This window comes from Tetranychus urticae, chromosome 2 (genome assembly GCF_039701765.1).
Source record: "Tetranychus urticae isolate SD_2017Ah chromosome 2, NJAU_TeUrti_SD_1.0, whole genome shotgun sequence".
NCBI classification, from domain to species: domain Eukaryota; kingdom Metazoa; phylum Arthropoda; class Arachnida; order Trombidiformes; family Tetranychidae; genus Tetranychus; species Tetranychus urticae.
Genome location: NC_142959.1, coordinates 20509363 through 20523044, shown reverse-complemented (window position 1 = coordinate 20523044; position 13682 = coordinate 20509363). Strand labels below are relative to the sequence as shown.

The following is a 13682-nucleotide window of genomic DNA, read 5'->3' as shown; positions in this document are numbered from 1 at the left end:
AAATCGATTCACGCGAGACTAAATTAAATCACAATTCTGAATTCATAAGTCAATTTTATGAGATCTTTGAAAAAAATTGCAACGATGATGTTAATAAACATTTAACAAATCTAAATGATAATTTAGAAAAATACAAACTTGAAAAAAAGTAGAAACAATAATTTCAAGACTAAATTGGTTCATTTGAATATCCAGAAGCTTTTCCAGATTGTCCATGTTTCGCAAAAGATAGAGGTTGGTAAGCAGGATTGATTGTTAATCCATACCAAGTATCTTTAGCCAGAACTTCTGACTCGATTAGTTGATTTTGTTCGTTTGAAGACAATTCGGTGGTTTCATCCTCTTCAACATCATCAATTGAGTTTTCTTGATTCCATTCAACGCCACCATATTGAGTTTTACAACCACAAAGAATTTCATATTCTTTAAAAGTTAAAATTGGTAAATGTAAATCTAATTTATCGATAAATTTCGTACACTTGCATCCATTAATCAGAACAAAGGCATCAAGATTGGCAAAATTTCCTAATTTACATTCATCCGTTGAATTTATCAGTAAAATCCTGTTTATATTATGGTTTTTCTTTTTTATTCTTTCGGTCTTTTCCATGTATTCATCAATCGAAGGAAATGCATTTGTAATCAGGAATCCTAAATTGAGTATCTTCTTTCTTTTCAATCTTTCGATTAAACCAATTCTTTTAGAAAGTAACTTTTGTCCCTGTCGTGTTTCAACAATTCTTTTTTCTGGATCAATATGTGTCAAACCAGGGACTAGCCGTAGATAAAGGTTCAGTTGTGATCCGATAAATAAAATTTTAGAATATTTATCAAAATCATCCGGAATCCTGAAAGCTCCAAAATCAGGACAAATAGCATTGACATCTTTGTGAATAAAATCTTTATGGCTTTCGGTGAACTCCCAATTGAATGAAAATTTAATAAGTTTAGCCGGTTCTAACCAAGAGAATTTATTGGTAAGCCTTTTAACCAATTCAACGTGATTCGTGCTAAATAAAACCAGCCATTTATCATTATTGTCAGGATTAGTAGTTTTTTTCAACTCTTCAATAGAGTCAACAGTAAATTGCCATTGACTTGCATCCACAAAATCACCAAAAATCATAAAAATAGGTAGTTCATCAATATCACGAGAGACTGGAGCCAAACATGTATCACCAAATTTAATAAGACCATCAACCATTCCGTCTCCCAAATGTTGAGTAGCAAGAAGATCAAAAGAACACGAATCTGAAACAATGAGACTGAATTTGAGTGATGGTAATTTTGACTGTAGGCACATGATCAAGCCAATAGATTTAGCGGTAGATCGTTGATCCAATTGAACAGCAAGTGATTCGTAGCCATTATCCTGTATCCATTTAATACATTCATCAAGCTGATACTCCATTGTATTAACTGAGAACTCACAAAAATACAATTTATAAAATAAAGTGCAAGAAAAACCAATGCATAAAATAACGTGTTGTTGTAATCATATGGTGAGAATCCTTAAACATCACACAAAATTAGAATCTATAAAAAAGAAACATGAATCAATACATAATAATATTGATAATCATTTAACTTCATGAATAATAGGATTACTTACTCGAAAAAAACAAAATCCAGGTGAAAAATCAACCAAAACTATTTAAAAATGTCCAACACCAGAAAGCACATGAAATACCTTTGCATCAGTAGATACATATCGACTCCAAGATCTGATCCTTTTCCATATGATTGTTTGTTGACATTTTTCAAGTTATTTGAGATAAACAAATTCAGTTGATTATTAGCGTTTTATTTACAATTGTGTTGTCAAAATAGTTTAAAATGTTTAAGAAACCAAAAAAGATAAATTTCAAGAAGAGAGAGACACCAGATTCTTCATCATCAGAAGAAGAAGAGACCATAATTTACAAGCCAACAAAAAAGGCTTGCATCAAACGTGTTCCACGTGAAAGTTCAGATGAATCTAATTCGGAAGACGAATCAGCGGTTTCAGTATCATATGAAAATGATAAGAGTGTTGTTCGAGAGGGTCCAAAAGATATGGGTGCAACCAGTGAAAGACAAATTGACAACGACAAAGAAGCTGTTAAAGGTAACAAATTCCTGGCTAAAGGACCATTGAAAGCTCCATCAAACATTAGATCGACTGTCCGATGGGATTACCAACCTGATATCTGCAAGGATTATAAAGAAACTGGATTTTGTGGATTTGGTGATTCATGTATATTTTTACATGATCGAAGCGATTACAAAGCTGGCTGGCAATTGGAGGCCGAAGCGAGAAAAGGTACATATGGAGAAGACAACATCAATTATGAAATTACTGAAACAAAAGAAATACCCTTTAAGTGTCTAATTTGTATGAATGGATTCACCGATCCAGTCGTCACAAGATGTGAACATTATTTTTGTGAAAAGTGTTTCCTCGAACATTACAAAAAAAGTACAAAATGCTTCGCCTGTAAAGCACCAACCAATGGATCATTTAAACCTGCTAATATTTTCAAAAGTACACCAAGTAATAAAAAGAAAGAAGAAGACTCTGATGATTCTGATGACGATAGTTAAATGAAAAGTAAAAAAGCTATCGATATTAAAATTCCAAATCATGTAACAAATTCAGCGACTATTGTATATAATTTTTTCAACATCTATTCTTGTTCTTTATCAGTCGATTGTGGATCAACTAAGGGAGAAAATCTATAGATGCATAATTAAATAATAAACCATTTTCCTATCAAATCAAAATTCTTTCGATTAATGTTGTTTTTCATATAACTTTTGATTCAACATTCACTCGATGCTCAATTGTGACAACTTATCTTTGAGATAATATTGTTAGTGAGCTACTTATAATCAGGTTAAACTCAAAATCATAAGACAAAACATCACTAGAGTTTAAGTTGAACAATTGTTTTTATGTTTAAACAGTACGATGATCAACTCAATTTATTTCTTCGTCTTCCTCTTACTTAAACAATGTGCTGGTAAATACATTTCTTTAAGTTCTAATGACTGGACTCTAACTGATCATTCAAATCAATGTAAGTAATTATAATTACACAGATAAGAACTGTATTCTAACTGATAATCAAAATTTTCTTCATTTTGTTTAAGATGTGATCAGCAACGTTTCTGTCCCCGGTGGTTTGTACACTGATTTACTCTCAGCTGGAATAATTGACGATCCATTATATGATAAAAATGATGTAAATTATCGCCATTTCTCAAAATTAAACTGGACTTGGAGTAAATTGTTCAACTGTAAGTAGCTTTACTCGCTTGAAACCAGAATAAATATTCATATGCAGTTGTTTTATTTTGCAGTGGAACCTGAAGATTTGAAATCTAAAAATGAAATTTATCTTATTGTTGAGGGTATTGATACAATATCCAATATTTACATCAATGAAAACCTCATCGGAGTTTCTAGGAATATGTTTGTTCGTTATAATTTCGAGATAAGCAGATATCTAAAACCTGGTTCCAATTTTATCAAAGTTGATATACAATCTCCAATAAACTATGCTAAAGCTCAATTTGACAGTTATAAAGCCAATTTCAATTATTCAATTGTACCAGAGTGTTGGCCTGATGTTTACAATGGAGAGTGTCATGCCAACTTCATCAGAAAAATGGCTGCGTCTTTCAGTTGGGATTGGGGTCCAGCTTTTCCTTCCTCTGGAATCTGGCTACCAATAGGAATTGAAATCGTAGAATCAACATGTGCATTCGACAATTTTTGGGTTACTCTAAATGAATCCAATGATAATGGTGATTGGATAATCAATACGGTCCTTGCTTTAGAGAGACCTGTTACTGGAAAGGAGTTTGATGTTCAAGTCACACTTTCAACTGATGATGATATTTTCGAGACGAAATTTATTATTTACAAAGGTTCTCTAATTTTAAATTCATCTGTCACCAATTACGCTCTTCCAAGTATTTCTGTTGACCGTTCTCGTGTAGGTCTTTGGTGGCCAAACGGGATGATGACTTATTCTAACGATCGAATCATTCAAAGACCTCGTACACTTTATAATTTAACAGTTAACCTACTAAATTTGAACGATTCAGTGAATCAATCTAAAACCAAAAGAATTGGATTCCGATCCATCAAGCTGATACAAGAAAAACCAACGGCTGGTCAAATTAAATTACCCAATGGAGAATATCAAGTGGCTACTATGCCTGGTCTTTCATTTCGATTTGAAGTAAACGGAGTTCCCCTGTTTATCAAAGGAACAAATGTTATCCCTACATCGGTATTTCCAGAAAATGAGTCTAGAGATAAAGAATATGTAAAGAAACTTTTACAAACTGTTGCCTATTCTTCAATGAACATGATTCGTGTTTGGGGAGGAGGAATTTATCAAACTGATTATTTCTACGATTTAGCAGATGAACTTGGTATCCTTATATGGCAAGATTTCATGTTTGCATGTATGACTTATCCTACTGATCAGGAGTTTCTGGATAATGTTGAAAGTGAGGTCCAATATCAAGTAACCAGATTGGCTCATCATCCAAGTATTGCTCTTTGGTCTGGAAATAACGAAGATGAGACAGCAATTGCAACGGGTTGGTGGCCAGAATTGCAATCAAACTTTACTCGTTATGTTGAAGACTATTTGAAGCTGAACAAAGATACGATAAAAGAAACTGTGAAAAAATTTGATGCCGAACGAATATTTATCTCATCGAGTCCATCAAATGGAGATGAAACTGAAGCTGAAGGTGGTTTGGCTGTTAATCCCAATGATGTTTTATTTGGTGATGTTCACTTTTACACTTATAGCGCCAATGCATGGGATCAAAGTCAATTTCCTGAAGCTCGGTTCGTTTCTGAATACGGATTTGAATCATATTCATCATACGAATCTTTGGCTTCTGTTATCCCACCAGAGAAACTTACTTATCCATCAGATTCTTTGGAGCATCGACAGCATCATCCAAATGGTACAAATGAAATGGATGCCATGATCAACAATTATTTTAGATTACCTGCGAAAACTGATTCGAATGGTTTACGGAAAATAATTTATCTATCTCAATGTCTTCAAGCAATGGCTGTCAAACTGGAAACAGAAGTTTATCTTAGAAATCGAAATGTTGATCCGTTCACTGGAGCTAAAATGACATGGGGTGCAATGTATTGGATGTTAAATGATATTTGGGTTGGCACTTCATGGTCAAGTCTAGAATTTGGAGGAAAATGGAAAATGCTTCAATATTACATGAAAGATGTTTTCAATCCTGTCCATGGTCAAATCTATAAGAAGCAAGATAAGGATAGTGAATCGATCGAAGTTGTCATTAATAATGATGTTTCCCATAAACTCAAATTTTCGGTGACTATTGACGTTTACAAGTTTGATTCATTTACTCATAACACAGTAATTACTGGCATAGCTGAAGTAGACAGGTGAGGGTTTAAGCTATAATTTTAAAACTATTTTTTTAGCCAATTGTTTCGTTTCAATTTGTTTTTCTTTTCTATTGTTTCTATCAAGTTATGCTGCTGATATTATTTATTCCCTTAACTTGAATCAGTTGGTTGGTAATAGCACAATATGTTCCGATTACACCGATTGTCTGGTCCAGCTTCGATACAATATTATACCATCAAGTAATTCAACCGACTTGATTCAAGGCGAAGACTTTCTTTTCTTAGCTAAGCCAAAAGAGTTTAAATTAAAAGAAACTAAAATCAATGTTGTCAGTGTAATTAAAATCAACGCCATGGAAAGGGTGGACCAGAATTACGTTTCCGATAATTTCTCAAATCATTTCATTATAACACTTTCTGCTGAATATCCGGCATTATTTGTTTGGCTTGATTTCGAGATGGGATCAGGAATTGACGGAGTATTTTCATCAAATGGTTTCATGATGGTTAAACCAACATTACAAGTATACTTTGAGACGAATAATCATACTGTAACGGCCGACAACATCCATAACCTTTTGGTTATCACCCATTTAAAAGAAAATATGTAATTTCTTTGAATCAAATCAAACTTTGCCATCTTATTAAACTGAACATTGCATGAACATTTGACTGATGGTAATTTTGACTGTAGGCACATGATCAATCCAATAGATTTAGCGGTAGATCGTTGATCCAATTGAACAGCAAGTGATTCGTAGCAATTTTCCTGTATCTATTTAATACATTCATCAAGCTGATACTCCATTGAATGAACCGAGAGCTCACAAAAATACAATTAATAAAATAAAGTGCAAAAGAAACCAATGCATAAAATAACGTGTTGTTGTAATCATATGGTGAGTATCCTTAAACTTCACACAAAAGTGAAATCTGTAGCATAAGAAACATACATATTAATAAATATAATCTTTTAACTTTATAAATAATATGAATACTTACTCCGAATAAAATTATCAAAAATCCAGGTGGAAAATCAGTCAAAGCATTTAAAAAAATCCAACAAGAAAACAGAAAGCACAGGAAGGTTTATGCTAGTTAAACATCCAATAGTAAGAAAAGAGAGAAACCTAGACAGCAGTTGACGTTGTTATTGTGTTGGGAGCTTCACAAAACCAGCAACACGAACACTGGCAACAACACTTTTGGTTTCAATTATTTTGATTAATTTTTTCCAGTCATCTTTACTTAATTTTTTTATTTAATTTCCTTCTCTTAAGTTAACCTGTCCAATCAATCGAGACTTACATGATACAATTTATTTAATCCAGTGAATTTTGTAAAATATAAACCATTCATCACAGATTTTGTATATTTTTGTATTCTCTTGTGATATTGGAAAGTCTACCATCATCATAGAATTATAAAACGGATTGATACAAAGCCTTGCCAGACAATTTCACTTGATTTATTATGCTTATTTAACTCTTCATCTAGTTGTGATTATTGCAAATTTATATATACATGATTATAACCCAATCTAACTCTTATTATTATTGGTATTTATCATAACTGTTTATACCTTTGTCTTGTTCTTTCCAACGCAAGTTTTTTTTTGTTTAACTCACCCGGTTAAGACTCCATTGATATGGCTCAAGAAAATGACAATAATCATCACCAAGAGGATAATCATCACGAGAGGACTAGAGCTATTGAACCAATCGATGGACATCATCGTCTTCAATACACTTATTGCATCTGGTACTCACGCCGGACTCCTGGTAAACTGACTAACCCATTGACCTATGATCAAAGTTTAAGAATAATTGCAACATTTTCTACTGTTGAACAATTCTGGTCCGTACAATCTTATCTTTTACGTCCTTCAGAGTTATCTGGTCACTCAGATTTACATCTTTTTAAAGATGGTATAAAACCTTTGTGGGAGGTAAGCAGCATCTAGAAATCTTTTCTACATCAAGTCTCCGTTCTTACCTCTTGTATAATCCTAATTTAACAATTCTTTTTTTATTTTACAATAGGATGATGCTAACAAAGAAGGAGGAAAATGGATTGTACGGTTAAGAAAAGGTTTGGCATCTCGTTGTTGGGAAAATCTAATTCTAGCTATTCTTGGGGAACAGTTTATGGTTGGTGAAGAGATTTGTGGTGCGGTTATTTCCATAAGATCCCAAGAAGATATCATCTCCGTTTGGAATAAAACTGCCAATGACTCAATTACCACAATCAGAATAAGGGATATTCTGAAAAGAGTTCTGAATTTACCTTTGAATACAATAATGGAGTACAAAACTCACAACGACAGTTTGAGGGATCACTCGAGTTTCCGTAATACTGATGTATTTGTCCGGTAGATGTTGCGGTTAACGCGTAATTTAAGAAAAGCTGAATCATCAAACCACGGAGGATTACTCAATGAATCATAAACAATATCAGTAACTGTTGAATCATTTTTATTCAACGTAACATTGTCCGTTGAATTTCAAAATAATAAGATAATTGTTCCTTTTCTAAGAGCATGGAAAGATAAAATAATTGGATAAGGTACAGAAAACATTGACAAAATAAGAGATTAAGCTTTACTGAGGAACTTTTCTCCTCAGAAAATTGTCCCTTTCCACATTCTTAGGATGTTCAATAAAAGTCCATCCTGATTCAAATTACCTGTTTACCTAATTTCTTATTACGAAAACATCCAAAACAGATTTCTATCAATTACTAGCTTTTCACTTCATTTTATAATTGAAGCTATTTTTCTCTTCCACAGATGTCTGCATCTTACAAATTATTTTTAGACAAAACTTACAGTACTACCGCTGTTAGTATCCCTGTAAATTTCTAGATGTTCACTATTAAGAAATTTAATTAACTGGTAAATAGCATTTAAATTGTCTGCTAACATAGCAAATCACTTCGCATTTGAAAATATTTCAAGCAGATACCTTCATTTTAGCCACAAAATATTTAAAAAACGCTCTAAACGTTTTATTCATCGTGAAGACTTTTTTCACTATAAGCTCATAACTTTATTTGAATATTCTGTTGACTTCAGTTGGACTGAAAAACATGCATGGATGATCTTTTTTTATAAGAAATACAAATAATTTAATCAATAATTATTGTTAATAAAAATCAGAATTAAAGGAAAGTGACGCAATGCATCATATGTTATTTTGTTTACATCCTTGCTGCTCACAGATGATGTTAATAGATGTTCTTACTGTTCTGTGTCTCTTTGTAACTATTTAAATAATTCCTAATCGTGATTTTCTAGTCTCAATTTTATATTTCTGTTGAATTTGTGAAAACTTTGACCATGGAAACATTGGCTGACCAATTAGACTCGTCATTGTCACAAATGACATATTCATTACTCGATCTTAATGATGATTGTCTTCATCATATTTTCTCATATATTGTCAACATTCGAGAAAGATTACGACTGAGAAGAGGTTTGAGTTTTATTTAATATTTTTTACCATGAATAATCCAATCTTTGTTTCGAATCACCACAGCATGTTAAATCATTATATTATTCATTATCCTTTCAGTGTGTAAACGATTTGCCCAGATAATCACTAGTGGTTTGAAGACTGACTATATTTGTTTGAGTACCGTCAACTTACTCTATCCAAGTGAATTGATTGATCTTACGAAAAAATTCTCAATTAAATTTGAAAAAAGCGACATATTTAATGCTGTTCATAAAGTCTATGAGCTGTAAGTAATCATAAATTCAATAATTCTACTGTGTTCCATTATATATTATATTTCTTAATTTGTTTCACTCATCTCTATCTTACAGTCACAACGAGATATTCAATTTTACTCATGATGATACTCAAGGTTTTCTTGATCTTCCAACTGGTTCGTTATTCTTCGTGGTGAAATTTATCATGAAATCTAGATACACTAGGAGATCAAATGACCAAACGTATTATAGGAATTGGGCTATGACGCTTATAGAATATGACTTGGCAGAATTCAAATGGATATTGATGCGCTGTCCTCAATTAAAAATATTGCATGTTCATGGTCTTCATCTGGACGGGTATGATCTGAAATACATACCAAAAACACTAGAACATCTCCATTTAATCAATACAACAATTGCTTTACACGACTTTGGAGATTTTTTATCAACCCATGGTGAAAAATTGCAAACTCTAGTGTATTCAAGACACACTGTAATACCATTAGACTCTGACAGAATCATTATCAGCCAAATTGAGCATCATTGTCCGAACTTAGAAACACTTGGACTTCAGCTATCATATCGTAGCTTAACTAATTTTGGCTCTTTTAAAAATCTTCGCAATTTAACTATAGAAGGCTGTGGACGACCGAAATCTTTCTATGAAACAGTTCTTCGTAGCTGTCCTAATTTATCTGAATGTAAATTTACCTTTAAAACTCCTCCGTCAAAGGAATTGCTCTCTCAATGGTATACCGAGTTTCCAAATCTGAAGAAAGTGCAAGTTGAACTTGAAGAAACCCACGTATTAGCAATTTGTCCACCACCGCCTAGTTCATTTTGAGATGGAAAATTGTAGATGAAATCACAGAACCGGTGAAATTGAATTGTCGAATTAATCATTTATCAAACTTCACCATTCATTGATCACTTTTGATTATTCCAATTATCCTGTACCGCAATTAATGAATTTAAAGATTCTTTAGCTTTTGTAAAATTGATGATAGTTACTATCGACAGCAAGATTCAGTTTAATATGCTTTAAACATCAGTAAATTACTGTGTATTATGACTTAAACACAAATATCACCGCCATTCTTATCGAATTAAATAAAATAAATCAATTTAGTTTGCGAAAAGCAAATTGATCAAATTTAGCAACAGTAAATCAATAAATGTAACATTCCCTCTTCAAAAATGGCTCATTTTTTGCTTTTCAAACCGACTGGATTTGGGAACGCCATCTACCAAAACCATCCATCAAAGTTTTCCGGAATCTTTTACTGTTCTTAGCCACGTAACAAATTGACGGTATAACTCAAATCGCTCTTTATTTTTTGATTTTTTAATTTAGATAGATCAATCAATTAGCCAAAATGTCAGCAGCTTCTAAGAAAGGTTATTCTCGAGAAGAAGAGCTTCTTCTTCACGATTTCAGTCGTAATGTGTCTACAAAGAGTTCTGCTCTTTTCTACGGTAATGCTCTTATTGTATCGGCCACATCAATCTGTAAGTATAACATTTAATCTTTAAATTAGTTTAAATTGTCTCATAGTCTTAATCATATTTCGGTTTATTAATCTTTCTACACCTTTATTTGATATTCCTATTATAGGGCTGTTTTGGAGAATCCACCAAATGAATATTTATTCATCAGCATTCGTTTTTGTCATTGTTACTGCATTAACAACCTGGCTGATTGCTTATTCCTACAAACATGTCAAGTATATTCTTAAATTTAAGATTGCCAGCAAACGCGGTGAAGCTGTTACTCGAGAAGTAAACAAACTAATCTCGGATGACAAAAAGATGACCAAGAAAGAAAGAGATGAACGTGTCCTTTGGAAACAGAATGAAGTGGCTGACTTTGAGGCTACAACTTTTGCCATCTTTTACAATAATGCATTATTCTTGGCTTTGGTAATTGTATCATCATTCTATTTACTGAGCTCATTTAGTCCCACCATCAATTACGTGTTCTCTGTTACTCTCTCCGGTGGTCTTTGTGCTCTCCTCTCTACGAGTACCAAATAATTTAAAGCAATTCCTAAATATTCCTAGAGATTTTACGGTATATAAAATTGAATAAATGAAATTTATGATTATTCTACAAAATGTCTATCTTTGAATATTTATTTGATCTCCTGGTTTAGAAAGTTTTGGCTGAAACAAAATAAGAAAAAAATCAATCGATAAAGTGTTTTTACATGAACTTGATTGCCGGTATAAGAATAATGAACTTATTTCTGATTTCGAGTTCAATTCTTTCTTTTCAATAAGATAATGTTTATCCTAAATTGCTTCAAAGTTTAACTTTATTATCTGATCTTCACCTAGATTTAAGACGATTTCCTTATTTTACATCATGACGTTGTATTTCTTGTCATATCGACACATAGTAAGGTTTCTAGACGCAGCAGTAAGTTCTTATCTGATTGAGCAAAATGGAACCGGTAAATAGACAATAAACTATGCAATTTTCAGGTAAAAACAATGAGACGCATTTCAAATAAACAAGATTTATATTCGAATTATAAATGCAATACAACTTCAATTATTAGTAATTTGTGCCAATAAGTCTTGGAATGTTACTGTAATCTCATATCGTTATTATTCAATGGTCAAAGTTCAATCTTTTTTGGCTCTTGGTCCAGGTACACTGTTATTTTTGATATTGTCCACCATTCTACTCCTTTTAGCTTTCTTTTTTTCCTCCTTTTCGAGATGCTTTGCTAATTTATACGACAGGTAGGCGCTAAGAGCAAAAAAGGGTGACAATATAAGTAGAATTGTAAACAAGAATTGACCAGGATTTTCATGAGCATATTCACTGAGCCATTTAAGCCACTCGTTGAAATAACCAATCATGATGCCAATCAATAACGAACCAAAGAAACTGGAATGTTCACGAAATTATTAAATTAACAAAAATGTTCGCAATGACAGGCAATAAAAACAAATTTAAACAAATACTGAATCAAAATACTGTGAGAGGATTTACAAAATCAAAGATGGTCCACTTTGTATACAAAAAAGAGATGCAAAAAATAATCAAGATGTAAAAAATTACTTTTATCACACTAAAGACTAGCTAAAGCAAAATAGAGATCCCGTTAATCAACTGAAAAACAGTTGCGGTTTTCAGATCTATAAATAAACCCGGGTTAACTTAATCCGTGTAACTTATTCAGATTAGCAAAGATATAAGATATAAGATATTGGATAAATGCGTAAAATATTACCTATAAAAGACCTGGATCTTATTTTCCTATTTGTACCTGGACTCTTGTTAGATTCGATATCGAGTACACTGTAGATTCACACTCTCATAAAGATACTTATGATAGTATAAACAATCGATTCTGTTTGAATAGTTTCAGTTACTAATCACTAATCAATAATTGATTTGAATGTTTATTTAATTTTATGCAGATTGAGTTGATTAGATTGCAATCAATTACACTGTGATTGTAATAGAAGTATGGGAACAGTTGCTGAAACATGGCAGCCGCCATTTGTGGAGTTTGAAACCAAGTAAGTTTTGATTTTTTAATGTTTGTGTTTGCTCTCGTTTTTGTTAATTTTTTCAATTTAATTGAACAGTTTGGGTAGATTTATTGTTGAACTATATTGGTTACACGCTCCTAAAACATGTCGTAATTTTGCTGAACTAGCTAACCGTGGTTATTATGATGGAACGATATTTCATCGTGTTATCTCTGATTTTATGATTCAAGGAGGTGATCCAACTGGAACTGGACGTGGTGGATCATCAATTTACGGTAAAACTTTTGACGACGAGATCCACGAAGATTTAAAGCACACTGGAGCAGGTATACTTTCAATGGCCAATTCTGGACCCAACACCAATGGCTCTCAATTTTTTATCACACTGGCTGCAACACCTTGGTTGGACAATAAACATGCTATTTTCGGTAGGATTCATAGAGGCATAAATGTGATCAAGAAGATGGGTCGAATGCAAACGGATAAAAATGATAGACCAGTCGATGATATTCAAATAATCAAAGCACGTCCCCTCATTGATCTTGAAGAATGAGCTTACCATCCCATGAGTCTTTCAGCACAACATTTTTAGCTTTTCAACAGACAATCCAATGTACTTATTTGTATTAAACTCTGGGTTGTTTTATTCAACAGTCTGAAACAAGAAAATGTATTCGATCTGTTGAATTACAGCCTCTTCACATGTCACGATTTTCATTGTAAAAAACAATAGTAAAAGATATAAAAGAGGTAAAATTCACTCATGGTTTTACATGAAAGCATCATTTAATGCATCTACAGTACATCTATGTAGTTTTAAGTTCAAGTCCTAGACAAATAGACACGAATATTTTTCTTAAAATAATTCGAGGTTAAACAATCAGAATGGAAACAAAAGCAATTGGAAATGTATTAAATTGCTTATTGTTTAACAAAATTCAACAATCAATACAAAATTTTGCAAATTAATAAAAGCAGTTTTTTACTTTTTTTAATGAACTAAATGAAAATGTTTCCAGCTTTGATCTTTTCCCAACCGCTCATTATTCCCAAAAA

At 32.4% G+C, this 13682-nt stretch overlaps 7 protein-coding genes across 7 annotated transcripts; 6 read left to right on the top strand and 1 right to left on the bottom strand.

The window, feature by feature from the left end:
• Positions 1-34: 34 nt before the first annotated feature.
• LOC107371144 (uncharacterized) lies at positions 35-1685 on the bottom strand. Its single transcript, XM_015939130.3, has 2 exons — positions 1613-1685; positions 35-1536 (listed from the first exon to the last, which is right to left on the bottom strand). Exon 2 carries the CDS (start codon positions 1409-1411, stop codon positions 170-172), a length of 1242 nt encoding a protein of 413 aa, XP_015794616.2. The 5' UTR covers positions 1412-1536; positions 1613-1685; the 3' UTR covers positions 35-169.
• A 3-nt stretch (positions 1686-1688) lies between these two features.
• mdlc (RING finger protein mdlc) lies at positions 1689-2763 on the top strand. The gene has a single exon (XM_015939139.3). It carries the CDS (start codon positions 1837-1839, stop codon positions 2581-2583), a length of 747 nt encoding a protein of 248 aa, XP_015794625.1. The 5' UTR covers positions 1689-1836; the 3' UTR covers positions 2584-2763.
• Positions 2764-2905: 142 nt separating this feature from the next.
• beta-Man (beta-mannosidase) lies at positions 2906-6069 on the top strand. Its single transcript, XM_015939129.3, has 4 exons — positions 2906-3059; positions 3133-3279; positions 3343-5440; positions 5529-6069. Exons 1-4 carry the CDS (start codon positions 2951-2953, stop codon positions 6013-6015), a joined length of 2841 nt encoding a protein of 946 aa, XP_015794615.2. The 5' UTR covers positions 2906-2950; the 3' UTR covers positions 6016-6069.
• Positions 6070-6587: 518 nt separating this feature from the next.
• eIF4EHP (eukaryotic translation initiation factor 4E homologous protein) lies at positions 6588-8085 on the top strand. The gene is made up of 2 exons (XM_015939142.3): positions 6588-7352; positions 7447-8085. Exons 1-2 carry the CDS (start codon positions 7053-7055, stop codon positions 7777-7779), a joined length of 633 nt encoding a protein of 210 aa, XP_015794628.1. The 5' UTR covers positions 6588-7052; the 3' UTR covers positions 7780-8085.
• Positions 8086-8630: 545 nt separating this feature from the next.
• LOC107371147 (uncharacterized) lies at positions 8631-10296 on the top strand. Its single transcript, XM_015939135.3, has 3 exons — positions 8631-8877; positions 8977-9145; positions 9231-10296. The coding sequence occupies exons 1-3, from the start codon at positions 8742-8744 to the stop codon at positions 9961-9963; spliced, it is 1038 nt and encodes a 345-aa protein (XP_015794621.1). The 5' UTR covers positions 8631-8741; the 3' UTR covers positions 9964-10296.
• Positions 10297-10413: 117 nt separating this feature from the next.
• LOC107371152 (translocon-associated protein subunit gamma) lies at positions 10414-11234 on the top strand. Its single transcript, XM_015939143.3, has 2 exons — positions 10414-10628; positions 10735-11234. Exons 1-2 carry the CDS (start codon positions 10496-10498, stop codon positions 11151-11153), a joined length of 552 nt encoding a protein of 183 aa, XP_015794629.1. The 5' UTR covers positions 10414-10495; the 3' UTR covers positions 11154-11234.
• A 1224-nt stretch (positions 11235-12458) lies between these two features.
• Positions 12459-13386, top strand: Cypl (peptidyl-prolyl cis-trans isomerase-like 1 Cypl). The gene is made up of 2 exons (XM_015939550.3): positions 12459-12653; positions 12723-13386. The coding sequence occupies exons 1-2, from the start codon at positions 12601-12603 to the stop codon at positions 13177-13179; spliced, it is 510 nt and encodes a 169-aa protein (XP_015795036.1). The 5' UTR covers positions 12459-12600; the 3' UTR covers positions 13180-13386.
• The last annotated feature ends 296 nt before the right edge of the window (positions 13387-13682 follow it).